Below are 18,425 nucleotides of genomic sequence, written 5' to 3' on the forward strand. Positions count from 1 at the left end.
AGGAGAAGAGGGAGGAGTAGGGTGGGGTGGGAAAAACTCATCTTCTAAAGTTGTATTAATTAAATACCACGTCAGTAATATTTAATTAATACATATCAAATAATTTATTTGAATATACATATGGTTGATAAAGTCAATCCTATCTATTAAGGCATAAAGTAGGGGACCTTAATAGATAGTGTAAATCATCCCTTTGTGTTTGTTTTAAAAATTCGAGGAAGCCAACCACCAAGAAAGGTGACGTTTGGATCTTTGAGAGGTGCGAATCACCAAAAAGATTCTAGGAAAGGATGCAAGTGAGGAATCGTGACCATCAAGAAACACCGAACATAATTAGAAACATCACGGATACTTATTCGGAGAGCTTTTTTAGTTTTTTTATTTCAGCCTGTGGTTGACATTGGACAAAAGTTAAATAAAATTGGCTACCCCATTCTTTCTCCTACATACACCAAAGGCTATGGCTTATTCTAGGGTTTTTCTTGATTTTTAGGGTTTATATGTGTGGGCCTTCAAATTGTGGGCATCTCACAGGGCGCATCCTAAGTGCTCTAATATGATTGTAAGGTTATCTAGCCTAATTAAGTATAGTTAGATATTTATACTCATATTATGAGCACGACTAATGAGGCACATCCCTTTGTGTAGGGGTATGGCTATTGAATGAATTTGGACATGTCTTGATCAATAGGTTTCTCTCTTTAAAGAGATGTTTCCTTTAGAGATGACCCATGTGACCCTTGACTGGTATTTTTTTCAAAGATTACAATGATTTGTAGTAATTAAAGACTGAAATAGGAGATTAGTGATGACTCATGTGTCCTTATTTGATGATCCACATGACAAGGTGTGACCCTTCATTGGTGTCCTTGCAATGATTACAATGATTAAAGAATTGTCACAATTGTGACAAAACATCCCAAAGCTCTCACGACACCCCTTTCTTAGTTCAAATGAGTAGTCAGGCTCCCCACAAAGGCTTACTGAATCCAAGACATGAAAGAGTGGTTTGTTTTTTTTCTAGTATGAATCTAAAGAAAAAAAAAAAGTAGATTTGCTTTCACATTTTACAAGGATTTTTGGCACCTAGCTGATGATCTTTAATAGAAACCATGCGCTCACCTTGCTTGCCTGTAGAAAACAATTATGTCACTGCAAGCTGGAACTCTTGTACCACATGAGTGTCTTAGTCCATAGCAAGGTGATGGAGATAGGGGGTGTGTCCTGTCCCCAACCTCAAGGTGCCCCACACAATGTCTCCTCCGAGTCTAATGGTATACAGTACCAAAAGATGAATGTTGTTGATGCATTTTGTTTCAGTCATTACACTTGAAACCAATTGTGCATCCCTCTCAAAATGGGTGAGACACATCTTGATGATTGGTTATTGCTTCTAGCAGCACAGACCACTTTTTTCCTAACGTCCTTTGTACCCACTACTGCAGCTTCAATATATTCTCCTTTTTCTGAAGGCAATAGATGCAGACCTTATGTCATGTAGGCAGAGAAAAGTTGAGTAGCATCCCGGGGCAGATTACATCCTGAAACACCGAGCCAACAGCTTTTCATTTCATGATGTCAACATCATAGAAGGGAAGGGAAGCAGCATAATAGCTAGCAGAAGGTTGAAGAAAAAAACAAGAAAGATGGTGAGGGTAGGAGGCGGTTGTGTCACGAAGAGGAAAGAGGAAGAGAAGGGCTCCATTAGCTGTTTTTTTTGGGGGTTAGGAGCATCTCTTGTTGGATTTTCTAAACAGATTATTAAAGTGTTGACATTCATCACATACAGAGGAAAGAGAACAGTAAAACCGGTTTCCTTGTTGCCCTACTACTACCAGTACCTGTATCTATATTGTCCAGTATGCCAAGTCAAATTATTATACAAGCCATTATACGTGATGATTATGGATTGCCCTGTGGTTACAAGGCTTCAAAGGTACAGTCTCAATGCACTACTGTTGTGTTCTCCCAGTTCCTGAAGCGTGTAGGAGTGGATAACTAGGAGCAGCACTATCTTGTAAGAAACCAGTCTCAACATCTTGCAAATCGTGAAAAGCTGCTTCATGGGGTAGAGGTTCTGGTCGCTGTCCATCCACTACTTCTGCCTCTTGTTCTGATGTCCTTGCAGCATGGGCTTGCTCAGCTGCAGCTCTTCTTCTCCTATACTTCTTATACTGTATAGCAAGTGCATTGCAAATCATTGCAAGGCCGAATCCTGAAAAGGATGCCAATAAGACTGCCACCACAGCAGGCTTCACACTTATCTGGAAAACAAAATGACCTGGTCGATGAGTTAGCTCACACACAAACCTTAGTGCTACAAGATAAGAAAATAACTGGAAACATTTAACCTAATATACAGTAAATAAATGCAATAAAAACCATGGATTTCAAGTGAGACAGTAATCCTTCGCTATATTCCACCTCAATTGTTACAAGACACACCGAGACTTGGCAGCATGGACACCCACATGTGGACCAAGTTGTTGGCCACCTACTTTGCATGGTCATGGGCTTCCTCTCTCCTCCCTGAAGCAAATCGTCACCTTCGCCTGGACTCTTACCTCTCCATCATTTTTGTTCCTAGAAGGTGCTACACTCATCCATTTGGGATTATGAGGCCATACATGTGATCAACAAGCTGTGAGCGAGCTTCTCCACCCCGACATGCGCACAAATCAACAGGTGGACCAAGGGCTGCTCCCTCGAGCTTTGAGCTCCCCCTTTTTGTTTCCCGCCTGCTATGCGCCTTGCCTCGCCCAGCCCTCTTCTCCACCCCCCCCCCCCCTCCCTCCCGCTGCCCCTTGTGCCCCTCTACATCCCTCGCTGTCTTTGCCGCAGACAACTCAAAGATCTTCTGCAGGGTAGCATCCTTGGTGGACCTGCAAAGATCATAGACATTCATCCTCTGGAGTGTGGCTACTATTAGGTTGAGTTCGACTCGCCAGTGGCGTCAAATCGAGTCATGTAGCTGAGCCCCATTGCATTGCTTACAGCCCACGCCTTCTTTGCGCGGTGGCAGCACGGCTTCGACCCCACATCCAACCCTTTGGCTAGCATTTCACACTTTCTCATGACAGTCTGCTTCCCAGGCCTCAGGAAGGAATACCTCTCCTTTGCCTTCCTTTCCCTTATTTGTCCTGAAGAGGCTGCATCCGAGAGAGCAGGCCTAGGGACAGCCTCCCTGTCTCCTCCACGAGAAGCAGACCTGGTGGCTCTAGATCCTTCCACAATGGTGACTCCTTTGGCACGAAGATGGGCTTTGCTAGCTTCAACTCCTTCGGCTTCGGTGGCTCTATCTTTGATGAAATCTTCATCGGTGGCTCTATCTTTGATGAAATCTTCAAACATTTGAGCCCTTCTTTTGTCCTGTTCCCTTTTGACTCTCCAAGCAACGAATTCTTCATCCCTAAGCAAACGCTTGAATTGCTGAAAATCATGGTGCTCTTTTGATGATATGGCCATGATCTCGTGAGTAATGGATCGACGACCCTGGTTCCCATCCTAAAGTCCTGGATCGGCCTCAAAATTGTTCCCTTCATTAGGCCCTTGGTTGCCCTCTACTCTCGACATGGCACACCCTAAGAAAGATTCAGAGAAATTCTGCTGTGATACCGCTACAAGCCCAGCGGGACGTGCTGTGTGACAGATTCCACCATGTATCCAAGAGATAGAAATATAGAGAGAGAAGATAGAGAGAGCGAGAGAGAGAGAGAGAGAGAGAGAGAAGGGCTTAGGGAACTTTGCACAGGACACACGCAATGAGCGGGGAATAAGCCCCTGAGGAATTTATTTAGGAACAATACATCAATGAATACAAAAGCTAGTACCAATCCAAATCAAATGTACCCTAGGTTTTCGAACGTGGTACACAAGTGGCCAGAGAAGATATTGGAGCTTAAAATGATCAACTTGTAGATTCAGTGCCCAAGAAGGACAATTCCAAAAAGGTCGTACAACCGAGTATGAACTGGAGCAGGTGTCACCATTTGGTCCTTCTCCATTTCTGGAGCCACTTTTATGGGATTGTCACTCCATAGAGCGGCCAGATTTGTACCATGTTCACAATTGGCCACGCCAGTGTCCCATGTGAAAGGGTCAGTCATTTGGTGTCACATGGACGGAAACCAGTTTTGTGCCACCCGTGTGTGACCAGCATTGTGCCATATGGACGGAAGCTTGTTTGCTGCCACCCGTGTCTGACCACGATTGTGTCTTATCCATGGGACTGTCACTCCATGGCAGGACTGTGATATTTGTGCTAACCTTGTCTAGGGGATTGTCACTCCATAGGAAGGCTCATGCCGGGACTTATGTTTTGCCTATGGGACTGTCACTCCATAGGAAAACCAGGACTTCACATTTCTGTCGTGCCAGTTTTTGCGCCCGACAAGAAATCCATGTACAAGTTTCATGAAAATGAGATTTCGTCCATTACATGTGCACATGCATTTATGTTTGCATGCATAAACTTGTTTTCGCATGACCTATTCTCGTGTGTTTGCCTGCTATGTCGTGCCAGTACACTGGACGGGGACGCTCCCAGTGTACCATGAGTGTGTTGTTTGCTGATGAGTTGGTGTGGCGTATGAACAGGTGGTAAGTATTACCCTTTTTGGCCTTTTCAAATGGAACTTCCAGGCTAAGAGAAGAGACAGCTGTAGTAGAAGAAATAACTTCTAGACCAAGAAGCGTTGCAAGCAAGAGGAGAATTCTCATTCTACTATGCCAAAGAGTTTACGCACGGACCAAGAGCCAAGGTAAGACTTCCCTCTACTTTAGATCCAGTAAGGGAAGGACATCTAGCTTCCATTGGAACTAGAACTATTAGGCAAGAACCAATGCCTATAGAAAGAACCAGAACAGCAATTACAGTCAAGCCTATCAGATCTACTTATTTAAAACAGGAAACTGCAAGAGTGGAGAGTCACGAACATAGATCTGCAAGTATACCAATAACTCACAGAGTGCGGGTATATGGGTATCCCATGACACATGCAGGCTTTGTGCCTCCCAAGCCATCGAGAGAAACATCTTATGAAGTACCAGCTTATGGGTACACGTGACCATCCTCTACCCATATGCCTTCTAGAGTTGAGCCGAGATATGTAACCACTATGGCTCCCAAGCCAATACCAGAACCAACCGAAACAAGGACCCGGGCTCACATAACTCCTAAAACAAGAAGACTCATTGACAATGTATCAATGGTAGTCAGACCAACAAGAGGAATGACAGAGGAAGCAAAACATAGCCATCCTAGAATCAGACCTTCTCTCATAGCCAAGCTAATTTCAAAGTTCGATGGGAGCAGAGATCCCTACAACCACTCGGCAGCTTTTAAGTAAGTCTGAACGCAGAAAGGGTGGTGGATCCTCGAACCAAGATTGATGCTTTTGGATTGACCCTACAAAACAATGCTTTGGTTTGGTTTCAAATGCTAGAGGACTCACCGCAGAAAGATACCATGGAGGATTTGGAACTAGCATTCACAACTGGATTCTCCAAAAGGGATAGCTTTGTGACCCAACTATACCAAATAAAGCAGCTTGAATACGAAACCGTGAGAGATTGCATCCATCGCCTTAAGAACTTGAACAAAAGAGAGAAACCTAGCCAAAAGATATCCTTATTCTTGGACGAATTGAGGAGCAAGCAATTCCATGATGCGTTGTATGCCAAGAGACATCGAACATTGGTAGAATGCTGCCTAGATGCCATAAAATTCAATGATAATTTTATGGGCATCCCTACCAGATCCATTGGCCAAGATAGAGCCTAGTGTCAAGAGCCATAACTCAAAGAAGGCCGAAGAGCCCAAAAGCGCCGAGGACACCAAAAAGAAAGAAATAAAAAGGAAGAAACAGGCTCGACAAGAAACCAAAGCTTGTGAGGAGAAAGCTGAATTGCAGAGAGGTATTATACCTGTCCACATGGCTAACATTAACATTGATGACAGAGGAAAAAGATGCAAAGCCCACAAGACTTTACTTGGACTTCCCCGCCACTACAAAGAGTATAGTCAATCTCATTCTATTAGATATTGGAGCAAGAAGAAACCTCCTGTCTTATGAGACAAGGATCTTGATAGGCAAGCCAGTCCTCGAGCCCACAAAGGCCTTAGAGCAAACCGCATAAAGAGTGTCAAGGTGTTGTAAAACATCAATTCTTATCCTGTGGAAGGTAGTTAGTTTGTCATTACTGCAAGAACTATGTAGGAGAAAATCATCCTTGGAAGAGAATGGATTGCTAAGCACGACTGCAACATCGACTAGACCACAAGAACTGCAACTCTCAAATTAAAGCAAAAAACCAGGAGTATCCTTCTTGTTGCAAAAGGAGAACTAGGACACATCTCCTCGGAGATCAAGAAATTGCTCGCTCTATTATAAGCAGATCCGATCAAGCACGTAAGTTCGATCGTTTGGAAACTCCAAGCCTCTTCGCACAACCACCCCAACCCTTCCAACTCTACCACAAACAAGGACCAACAAGCCAAAAGCCGGACATAAGGCAGAGAAACCCAAGCCAAAACTAAGGAGGAACCGAAAAATGCTCCAAGAATCACCAATCCCTACTGCTTCTACTTCACCACCATTGCCCAAGAACAAACTTCAACAGGTATGGGTACCAAAAGTCCCCAACAACTCCACCACTAGTACCCCATACCACTCCAAGAGCCAAGGTAAAGCAACCAAAAGAGATATGGATCCCAAAGGCCAGTATACCAAATCTACAACAAACCTCTTACCACAAGCTGATATGGATTCCAAAGCGAGGGAGAAACACTAGGCAAATAAAAGATCCAGCCACCCAAGGATGGATAACCATAGAACGCTCCCTCGAAGCCCAAGAATACCATCAAAGACAAGGCTTGATCAAGTTGCTCCAAGCAACAATGACCTTATTGTTGTGCGTAAGAGTCTCCCTCATTTCTTCTTTAAAAGCTGTCCAAAGTAGTAACCTCACAATCATGAGAAGAAATGTGTCTCCACCAACTGTAAGCATATCCCTCAAGGTGAAGAGTGGCAAAATAGACTTTAGCCCTTTTACTCCTTGGATTGAGCTGAAAATATGTGTCCATTTTGTTGACCCATTCTTCATTGGAATTGCTCTCCTCTTTGAATTTGGTGAGAACTACTTTGTCCTTAACCAATTTGAATTCATCCCTCTCTTCATTAGTGTTATCCAACTACATCCTTGTAGAAGGTCTTCTATCATTCCGAGTGCCATCCATGCATGTGAAATCATAACTCACATGTTTCCCTTTGTCTTGAGTCCATACGAAGGCATTTGGTAATGATTTCCTCCCATGGTTCCGGCTAATTTGAAGGTTGCTCCTGTTGTTTTGTTCCTGCATATGTACCGACTTGGAGTATGCATGGATTTGCGGGTATTCTAGCATCTATACATGTATATTGGATTTCTCATGGATTGCTTGGGCATTTATATTGATGGCCCTATTATAATTATGACATGTGTATTGCGATAATCTAGCAAGAGTCCACTCCTTGGTAATAAAATTACCCAAGCGAGGGGGGGGGGGGGGCAGCATTCCGGTACAAGTGTCGTACCCATTGTGCAAAGTTTATATTTTTCAGCATCAGCTGAATGTGGATGAATGGCTATGGTCATGTTTAAATGTTAAGTAAGCATTTGATGGTATCTAAAAGTATCTAAAAGTCCTTAGTCCCCCGGGCAAGCGAATTACACATTTGATCCATAGTATTGTGACTACGATTACCCAAATGCACTTGAGCAACATTCTCTTCATCAATTGCATCCATATTGTCAAGCTTGTAACGTGCGGAAGCTCTGGGTAGTCTTCTTTCAGCCCTAAACACTCTTGAAAACCTTCTGATGCAAACGCACCATCTGATGCGAAAACGCAGGTAGAGAGAGAGTAGAGAGAGAGAGTGAGAAGTGCTGGAATTTCAGTATATACTATGTACAAAAAAGGTACAGATCTTTGCAGCCATGGGCTGCCTTCATAAAAAGGTTGCTAACCCTAGATTCTGTCCCCTAAGGGACCCCTAGTGACTCACACCCCTAGTGGGTGGAATGAGTAATGCTATGAGCAAGGGGGCCCTTTTATAGGCCTTGGAATAAATGATGAACTGGCCGACTGCTGGTCGGCCAGTTACATGTTCATTAATACCCCTTAAATCCAGCCGACTGGATGTGCCTTTGGTCTTTGATGCACCTGATGCTGCCACGTCAGCCGACATGCTTTCTGGTACAGCCAGCAGCTCCTATACTCAGCCGACTGTACCCTGGATCTTCTCCACATCCAAACTGGCCACTTGTGCTCCAATCCCTGGCTCTGTCTGGTTCTGCTCTTTATCTGGTTGCCTCTTCTGGATCTAGCCCTGAGCATGTCCATGGCATCTGTGATGCACATGACATCCCCCTCTGCTAAACTTGATGACGGGAATCCAACCTGCTCTTGGATGACTGTCATCATCCCAATCCTGTTCCGAAGTCCCTCTGTCATCATCCATCCCTGGCAAACCTTTTTCCCTGAAAATCCGATCTGTTCTCCAAACCACTCTGTCTCTGATGAAGATCTATGCATCTGGTCTTCCTCTAGTCCACAATCCATTCCTGCCCTGACTCTGAACACCGTCTTGGTCTTCGTTCCTGGAACTGCGTCTGGCACTCTCACATCACCCTTGGAGGATCAACCTCCCTTGGGACCGTTCCCTTAGAACCTATCTGGCTCACGGAACTGCCATCCCCATCTGGCACTGTGGAACACCACCAACAAACCTCCTGGGAGTTCTTCCCGATCTGTGTTCTTGCCTTGGGCTTCTAATCTGTGTACTTTCCTGTACCTTGGACCTGTACACCATCATATGGGACTGAATCAGTGTTTAGCTTGGCTGAGCCTGATGCTCTGATACCAATGTAACGTGCGGAAGCTCTGGGTAGTCTTCTTTCAGCCCTAAACACTCTTGAAAACCTTCTGATGCAAACGCACCATCTGATGCGAAAACGCAGGTAGAGAGAGAGTAGAGAGAGAGAGTGAGAAGTGCTGGAATTTCAGTATATACTATGTGCAAAAAAGGTACAGATCTTTGCAGCCATGGGCTGCCTTCATAAAAAGGTTGCTAACCCTAGATTCTGTCCCCTAAGGGACCCCTAGTGACTCACACCCCTAGTGGGTGGAATGAGTAATGCTATGAGCAAGGGGGCCCTTTTATAGGCCTTGGAATAAATGATGAACTGGCCGACTGCTGGTCGGCCAGTTACATGTTCATTAATACCCCTTAAATCCAGCCGACTGGATGTGCCTTTGGTCTTTGATGCACCTGATGCTGCCACGTCAGCCGACATGCTTTCTGGTACAGCCAGCAGCTCCTATACTCAGCCGACTGTACCCTGGATCTTCTCCACATCCAAACTGGCCACTTGTGCTCCAATCCCTGGCTCTGTCTGGTTCTGCTCTTTATCTGGTTGCCTCTTCTGGATCTAGCCCTGAGCATGTCCATGGCATCTGTGATGCACATGACAAAGCTCCACATTGGCGTCTTGTAACAATTCTGAAAACCTCTTGGGTCTTCCCCTTGGCATAGCTGAAAATGGTTGAACATCAAAATAATGTCGGATTCAAGATTTCTCTTATTTGATAAAGCTTATGATCTCTATTTTCCTAATATGTAAGCCATTTCACTTCAGTCCAAGGGTAACCATTCTCAGTTTTTACTTTTGCGATGCACAGCTGAAAATAGAAAAATGGTTGTAAATCTTTGACAAGTGATCCAATCAGAATGATCTATAGCTCGATGTGAAGCTCTTGCGGAGTACTATGATGCGTTTGATTTCAGTCAAAGGGTAAGTACTCCCTATTTTTATTTTTATGAAAAAGTCAACTATGCACTTTGACCCTTCAAACTGTATTCAATTCTTGTGTTCTTTGGCTTGTTGAGAAGCATTTGAGAAGCTCTATCCACCCTGAATCTTGAAAATTTTGAGGGTATACAATGCTGTCCAAGATCCACATGTGGTAGGAAATTGCCAAGTTGGTCAAGAATTCGAACGCCGATTTCTACGCTTGATAGCTTGACTCGAAGCTTATGGAGCATGCTTTCAAGCTATATGATCACTTTCAATTCAGTCCTCATGGTTTTTGACTGAATCAAACTTTTTCAGTTCAGCTGCGCATAGTGAAACTGTACAATTTTCACTATAGTTTCCCCCAAAATTGATGCAAAAGTCACTCTACCACATCAAGTGATCAATCCGGCAACTAATACTCATTCAAGAGTGTCCCAATACCAATGTACCATCATACATATGTCACATACATTGCCAATGTCATGCATAGCCATTGCCAAACCCTGCCAATCACTTGCCAAAGCTTTCCCAACCAATTGTAATGTGTTGCTCAATGTCGATGCCGTGTGGCTCTTTTTTTTTTTTCAGAAAGAGACTTCTATTAAGTATGAGAAAAACATACAACAATCACAGCTACAAGCCGGAAAAGAATAGAATCACCCCAATATGTAATGTGATTTCAACCACTGAGGAGCATCATGATGCCATGTAAGACCTGTGGTACTAAAGGAAAAGAAGATGCCATGGTCCCATTCCCGCATAAATATCACACGCTTCGCCTGCGCAGAACGAGAGGGCCCCTGAATGCGAGCCCAAGTAGCCATAAGAGTATGGATGATATCACCCCATATAGTACTAATGCACTCAGACTCAAAAATCTGGACACCCTCAATAGCCTCCGTGCATCTAGCTCTCCAGATGTACCATGCTGTAATATTGGCAATAATCTCCCAACTGATGTCAATCCTTTGTCTAGGGGGTGTATAATCAGAGTGAGGAACATCCTGCAATAAACCATGCTGGGCTATACCTCTACAAATGAAAATAGCAGAATCTGTACCACTACCCTCATAAAAAAGCTGCAAACCATACTGGGAGAGCCAAGCAACTGCCCCCCAAGTCACATGAATGGCTCGGCCACTCAATTTTCCCATAAATTGGGCTACAGGACCCCAAATTTGCTATGCAATGCTGCATCCCCATAAACAATGTTGTGTGGCTCTTTCACCACATGCTCGCCGACATACCTAATCCTCCATCCATCCCCTTTTCCAAGGCACTTAGGGATAGACAGATTCAAGCAAACACTCTCCCTTGGCTCCTCTTCTCCTCTAGCCAAGGGTACGCCTCCACCACAATCTAGATTCTACAAATGGAAATAGATTGCAAGAGAGAGAGTTGAGGTGAAGGTCCACTTACAATAGAATGCATGAACTCATGCTTATGCCCATAATTTTATCATGTACTCATGTTAATTCCATCTCCAAAAGCACAGTTTCATGGCTCCACATAACTCCAACGCATCCAAAGCATCAAAATGTCCATAAAACTTGCATCCCACATAGGCTTCCTCTTTTGCACACCAATCCAGGTCCATGTTGAGGATACTAAGTTGATGCATCTTAATTGTTTCTTCATAGTTGGAGCTTGCTAACTGTATAGCCTTTGCAAAAAGGGGAAGGGGGGAGGGGGTGGCGGAGAAAGAAGAGAGAGCAGGAGGACCCTCGCCTACTTAAATTTAGGAAGTTCTCGGTTCTTGCCTCTTTCAAATTTTGAAGCCACATGTCCATCTGTCTCTCCTTACATCTTGTCCTAGAGCAAAATGGTGCCACTTGCACTTACATATCTCAATAGAGAGGCCAAATTTGAATGGCATGTACAATACCTCGATCTTGCACTTGAATGGAAACTTTTGCTATTCAAGGAGTCTTTTCCAACACCTGCTATCCGTGTCCCAACAAGGTATCTTGCAGCTTGCCACCCATCTTGCGACTAGTTCATGACCTTGCTTAAGCTACATTTACTCATTCAGAAATCAGAATTAAAACATGATATTACTTTTTTTATAATGATACAACCTTGTGAGATTGTGAAATCCACAATCGAACTCTTTACAAGATTTTTTAGATGTTTTCAGAAATACGTAAAAGTACTTTCTCATATTGAACTGCCGCCATTTTTGCTTCAAATTCAATTTAACAAGATATTTCACTTCGCTGTTTCCAAAAGTTGGATATTCGAATTATGTTATCATATCCACAAATGAATGCGATTGTTAACCCAATTCTAGGATTAACAAGAGCTACCGCTATTATCTTACATCAAAGAGTCGCGGTAGATACACAAAGGGTCATACATTCAAGATATAAAGTAATAGTGTCCAAAACTACAACCTGGACGGGCGCTCGTAATGATGTGACGGAATATTTATGGCAATTCTCGCCTCAAGAGCGTGTGGTAGCCAGCAAGGATGAAGTCCTAAGTGATGTACTTCATAGATATATTATGAGAATAATCATTGTAATTACATTAGGTCTCTTATGAGCTCAAAGTGCCCGGCCAACCATAGTTTAAGTAAATGTGAACACTTATGGCCATGTACATAGTGAATATCTCTCATAGTACAACATACTCTCCCATTGTGCAATTGAGTCTTGCTCTTGTTAATCCTCTTGCTAATCTCTCTCCCTAATGCATGCTAGTGAGTGTGTGTGAGTGAAGTGAGGTGAGAGGAGGGACGAGTACCCATAGTACAATACGGCGGTGTGACAACGCTCGCGGGAGACGCAGTGGAATTGCTTCTCAAGGAGTTGTAGAGCTTAGAGTTACAAGCTCGGCAATTAGAAAGATCCTCACGACAGTTGCGGTTTACCAGGTAATCTCTTTTTGGATGTGTTTCAAAGAGGGTTAAGATGAGCCATAACATTTTTGGCGCCGCTGCCGGAGAGCCATCCCTTGACTTTTTCCACATCGTTTTGTCTCTAATCTACGCATAACCCATTGCCAATTATCTTTATTAATGGTTTTCCATGAAAAAGATGTAGATTTGATGGTGATTTGTGTGAGATTTGATGTAGAATAGCTCTCTTTTTTGTTTTTTGAAAAGAATGCTTTTTGCTTAATTTTTAGATTAATTTGTCGTTTTTGTTGTTGTTTTTGTTGTTGCTTTTGTGGTTTTTCATGTTCTTAGGGCTTGCACATAGTTTGTATTAGGCTTAGTTTGCATCCATTACATCAAACAATGCAATAGAATGCAATTTTTAGTGAATGTTAGCTCTCTTTAGTGTTAAACATAGAACTAAGATCATTAATTTTAGTTTAATTGTGTGTTTGTTGTTGAAATTATTTGGATTAGAGTGTTAGCAAGCATTAGAAGTAGCTTAATCTTTCAAAAAAATTCTTAAAACCATTAAAAAAACCCTTGAATTTGATTAATTTCTCTTAATGGATTGGTTTTTGCCATTAAGGGTGATTAATCTTATTCAAAAGGCCAAAAAAATTTAGAAAATGTGTTAATTGAGGTCATATGAGTAGTCGAAATTGGTGTTTTTGAGTGTTTTGAGAGTATCTAGATGCATCAAAACACCTAATCACATCAATTGAAGAAATTTAATTCTCTTTGCTTAATTTTGCCTTAAGAGAGGAGACCATAATTAAGAGTCTAATTAATCTCTTATTTTAGATTAATTTACATAATTGTTGATGCACAAAGATTAGCATTCTCTTGCTCTATCCAATGATGTGCTCAATTGTGTGAATTTAGAGATTAGTGGTTAATTAGAGTCTTTGATTAGTGTAAAAAAGGAAAAGATTAGTAAAAAGATTAATCTTAGATTAATTCTTAATCACTTTTTTACATAACTCTCAAAGCTAATGAGAATTCAATCAAGGTTGTTTCCGTACGGCGTACGATGGCTTATCGTACGAAATACCGTACGGCACGATAACGTATGTACTTGTACGGGTTTTTCAAAAAAAAATCTCGAAATTTTTTTCTCCCAAAAATCAATTTTTTTTCAAAAAAAATTAATTTTTTTGAGAGGTAATGGTCTTTTTTTTTTGCTTATCTATGGCTGTTTGAGCTTCCTTTGTACTATAATGCTTCCCTCCTTTCTAAAATACTCCATACCTGGACTTAGAAATACCTAAGTTTATAAGTATTTTTTTAAAACACCATATTTTATCGTACGATAAGAAAAAAAAATTATATCGTACCGTATTTTTCCGTACGGTATCGTATCGTACGAACCATACGGTATCGTACCTAACAACTATGCATTCAATGAGTAGATACTCATGACTTATCAAATTGTCCATTTGGAGATTATTTATGAAGGGTGTAAGAGGTGTCATTAAAAGGTTGACTTTTTTTATTCTCACTTTATCTCTTTCATTTTAAATTCAAAAAATATTCCACCCCAAAAAGGAAAATTCATATTTTCCACTAGACTCACTAGACTCCCAAAAAAAAAAAACACGGCGTGAAAAAAAAAATCACGCCCAAAAGGTTCACATTTTCAAGAACCGTCCGCCAAAAAAAAAATCACAGCATGAAAAAAGCCCTCGTGAACCGTGCCAAATATATATATATATATATATATATATATATATATATATATATATATATATATATATATATATATATATATATATATATATATATATCTATTTTTGTGAAGTTCGATTCACGACGTGAACCATTTTTTGCAACTTCATGGCCTAAGGGTTTACGGCCTCAGGAAAAAGATTCACATTTTCAGGAACCACGCGTAAATTTTAAAAAAATTAAACAAAATCACGACGTGAAAAAAATTTCACGTCCGAAAGGTTCACGTTTTCGAGAACCGTATGTATAAAATGTTTTTTAAAACAAATTCACAGTGTGAAAAAAATTTTAAGTTTTAGGACATGAAAACTTTTCACGCCCAAAAGTTTCACCGTGTTTTTTGAAAAAAAAAATCACAACGTGAAAAGAAAAAAATTTTCACGCCCAAAAGGTTCACGTTTTCGAGAACCGCGCGTATAAAAAAAAATCAAATTTAATAATCTATGAAGTCCAGTTCACGGTGTGAAAATTTTAAGTTTCACAACGTGATAATTTTTTCACGCCCAAAAGTTTCACGGCATTAAAATAATAATAATAATAATATCGAATTTAATATTCCGTGAAGTCTAGTTCACGACGTGAAAATTTTTTCACGCCCAAAAGTTTTACAGCGTTTTTTTTTAAATCGAATTTCATATTTCGTGAAGTCCAATTCACGACGTGAAAATTTAAAGTTTCACAACGTGAAAATTTTTCCACGTCGGCGTGAAAAAAAAATGAATTTAATATTCCGTGAAGCACGACATAAACCATTTTCTACAATTTCATGAAACTAGAGTTCATACGGAAAAAAAAAACAAAATTTATAAAACTCGTAAAATCTGTCGACGTGAAAAGGGGTCCGTCGCCAAAAAAAAAAAGACTTTGGAAAACACCCCTGTTTGGAGAACCGTATCTCCTAAACTGTATATCCAATGAAGACGCTCTAGGGCTCATCAGAAAGCTGACATCGAGCTCTTCAACTTTCGACTTAGTCGTCCGAAGTTAAAATCGACCATTTTGGTTTCGGACCAACATCGAGGGAAAAACAACAACCCAAAAACCACGAAAAATCACAAAAAACAACACGAAAACAACAACGAGCTATATTCAGACTACTTTTTGAAGGTGTAAACGACAAAATCACGGACAACTCAGGAAACAAAGTTGTAGTACTCCAAAAATACTACAACTCTCTCATACAGAGTTTTTCAAACACTCTCAAAAACGTGCTGCGAAACAAGGAAAAAAATTTTCGTCTTGCGACAGTGATGGAAAATAGGTTTTAGAACCTCCTCTTCCATCTGGGAAGTTACTAGCATACGCTTTTTCCGAAAAATTATCTCTACGAGATCGTTCACGTGCGTACAGCGCCTAAGCTATTTAGGACGAACGGACACCCGTTCGATCCAACGAAGAGTACGCCAAGCCTCTTGAGGCTGTAACAGACTGTGGGAGAATATAAAAAGCAAAAAAAAACTAAGCTAATTAGGACGAACAGACACCCGTTTGATCCAACGAAGAGTACGCCAAGCCTCTTGAGGCTGTAAACAGACTTTGGGAGAATATAAAAAGCAAAAAAAAATTGTGTTTGCTCATTAAGGAGTATTTAGGCACTCTAACATGGCCACGATAGAGGGATTTCCCGGGATCACACAAGGACTGAACCCAATGGCTGACATCTTTGAGCCATTGAGATCTATGCCACAAATTCACCTCCCAATACCATTGGCCATGCCTATAACAAGCGCGTCATCAGGATTTACATCCCCTATCACTTCCATCCCACCGGGCTTTAGTCCCTACCTAACATTCCCACAAATCCTATAAGTACCAACTCTTTCCTGGATGCCCACACCCTGGACATACTGACTAGTCTAGGAAGGGGGGTGGCCCAAGGACTCAGTGAGTATTCCAACAAGAGCACTCACATACGGCCTCAGTGATTCATACAGAAATATCGCCGTACAAATTTTCAAAATTATGGGCAAATACGACAGAACAACAGACCCTGTTCAATTTATGCAAATGTTTGAACGAAGATGTGAAGCCTTTGGAAATCCCAACTATGATGCCGGCAATCAAGACCAACTTCAAAACCTTGAAATCAGCCTTTATACATGGCTTTTCTAGACAAGGTGATTGGTGGAGTGCAGTAACAGAACTCTATTCAATTGAATGCCAACCAAATGAATCCATTAGAGATTTTATCCTTCGGATAAAACTCTTGGACTCACGTTGTGAGTCATGGGAAAAATTAAACAATGTTCAATTGAAGAGATGTTTTATGATGGACTTAAAGAATAACAGCTTACACAACTTAATCATTGTAACCAATCCGGAAACATTCGATCAATGTTGAAAAGAAGCAATACGTTTAGATGACAACATGCTAGAAGATGATCATGCTACGAAGTGTTCCTCATCTAAACCAAGTGAAGCAATGGCAAAATAAAGATCGATCTCAGAATTGACATTTCCAAAATTTTATGCAGCCTTGCTTAAAACCTTACAACGTACATCTCTAAGAGAGGATGAAAACCTTCAAAACAAGACATCCTTAATGCCCCTAAAAGTGAAGAACAAAATGCCTTGTGTTGAGTGCAATCACTACGACCATCCTAATCCTCATTGTGCATACAAGGCACCTGTTCTTCTATACTGCATATATTGTAAAACCTTTGACCATGATACTAAAAAGTGTCCCGCTTCATTCACAATGGACTTAAAACCTCCATCTCCCGTGTACCAAACTGAAACAGTCCAAAGGGTAGCAACTGCTCAGGAAGCAGTTAATCGGACACTTCAGTGTTTCTATTGTCGTGGACCTCACAAGGTGGCAGACTGCACAGTTTGAAATACTTCCATGCCCATAGTCTCTGACACCTTGCGACCAATGTGTGAAAGATGTGGCATTGATCACATGTTCCAAGATTGTCCAAGATGAGTTGCTTCAATGCAACTTGTCTCGCAAAATACAACTCTTAACATCTTAAGTGTACAAAACGAAAAATTTGCCCCAGTACCCTTCAATGTGCTTACACGTTTACAAGCCAAGGCATGAGAAACAAATAAAAAGAATGTAAAAGACAACACCTCAACATGGGTAGAAGATCATGCTTTAAAACAAAACCCAAAAGCGAAAGCAAAACCTTTTAAACCCAACAAAGACAAGAGACAACAAACTATCGAAACCAAGGTCGAATTAAAAGACACGGAAAAGAAGCCTATACAGGACATAAATACAAAAGAGCCAAAAGCTATACAAGATGTAGAGGCATCCACATCAAAAGACACCACAACACCCATATGTGCGACACAGAATACAAAAACCCAAAAGAAAATTCGATCTCGTCGCATGGGTAAACATAATGAAAAACTGACAAACCAAAGAAAGTCAGAGAATAACACAAGTTTTAGTATATCACTAAGTGAGGATGAAACAAGTTCTTACTCTTCGCTCAGTGCACCACATAGACCAATCAAGAACCTAGAACCCACCCAACCACCCAAAATGGATAATAATGATCATATGACATATGCGGAATGCAAAAAGCAAGCTCAGGAGAGCATGCTTAGCTTGGTTAAATGTCTTACAAAGTCACCGGTTGTGATTGAGCCTCATAATGCCAATCCTATAACAACCACCAAAATACAAAGCCTAGAGGAGTACCGCTTCCCATTTCAAGAGGAAGACATACTCTCTATAAAAGAGTCATTTGGAACAGATTGTACGAACTATACGCTTAAGAAAGCACGTGAAGAATTCGATAATTCCCTTCCAAGATTAAAACAGTGTCTCAAAACCTCATTCGGAGGAATGCTCTTCTCTCATAATAAAGCCAACATCACATCAACACTTGCACCTTTAAGGGCTCAACCTGAGTTATACCAAGACATAAAGAACTCCATAAAATAGGATTGTCAGGATTTGCAAGTTTCCAAACAAACCTCATGAAAGTGAATGGGAGTATGAAACAAAAACGGGATCTAAAGCCGAAAC

The 18,425-nt window shown here is 41.3% G+C and overlaps 1 protein-coding gene across 3 annotated transcripts in view; it reads right to left on the reverse strand.

Moving 5' to 3' along the window:
• Positions 1-1,534: 1,534 nt before the first annotated feature.
• The window catches only part of LOC147633649 (uncharacterized), a 61,528-nt gene continuing 44,637 nt past the window's right edge, over positions 1,535-18,425 (reverse strand). For 2 of the 3 annotated variants that reach the window (XM_086806801.1, XM_086806800.1), the window contains one exon: positions 1,535-2,264. In XM_086806801.1, coding sequence (XP_086662927.1) covers positions 1,953-2,264 — 312 coding nt within the window. In that variant the 3' untranslated portion in view covers positions 1,535-1,952. Of the gene's footprint in view, positions 2,282-18,425 lie in introns of all 3 variants that reach the window. The other variant, XM_086806802.1, reaches the window with a different exon arrangement.

The sequence above is a fragment of the Cibotium barometz genome, chromosome 12 (assembly GCF_041138505.1).
Source record: "Cibotium barometz isolate CiBa-2024 chromosome 12, ASM4113850v1, whole genome shotgun sequence".
NCBI classification, from domain to species: domain Eukaryota; kingdom Viridiplantae; phylum Streptophyta; class Polypodiopsida; order Cyatheales; family Cibotiaceae; genus Cibotium; species Cibotium barometz.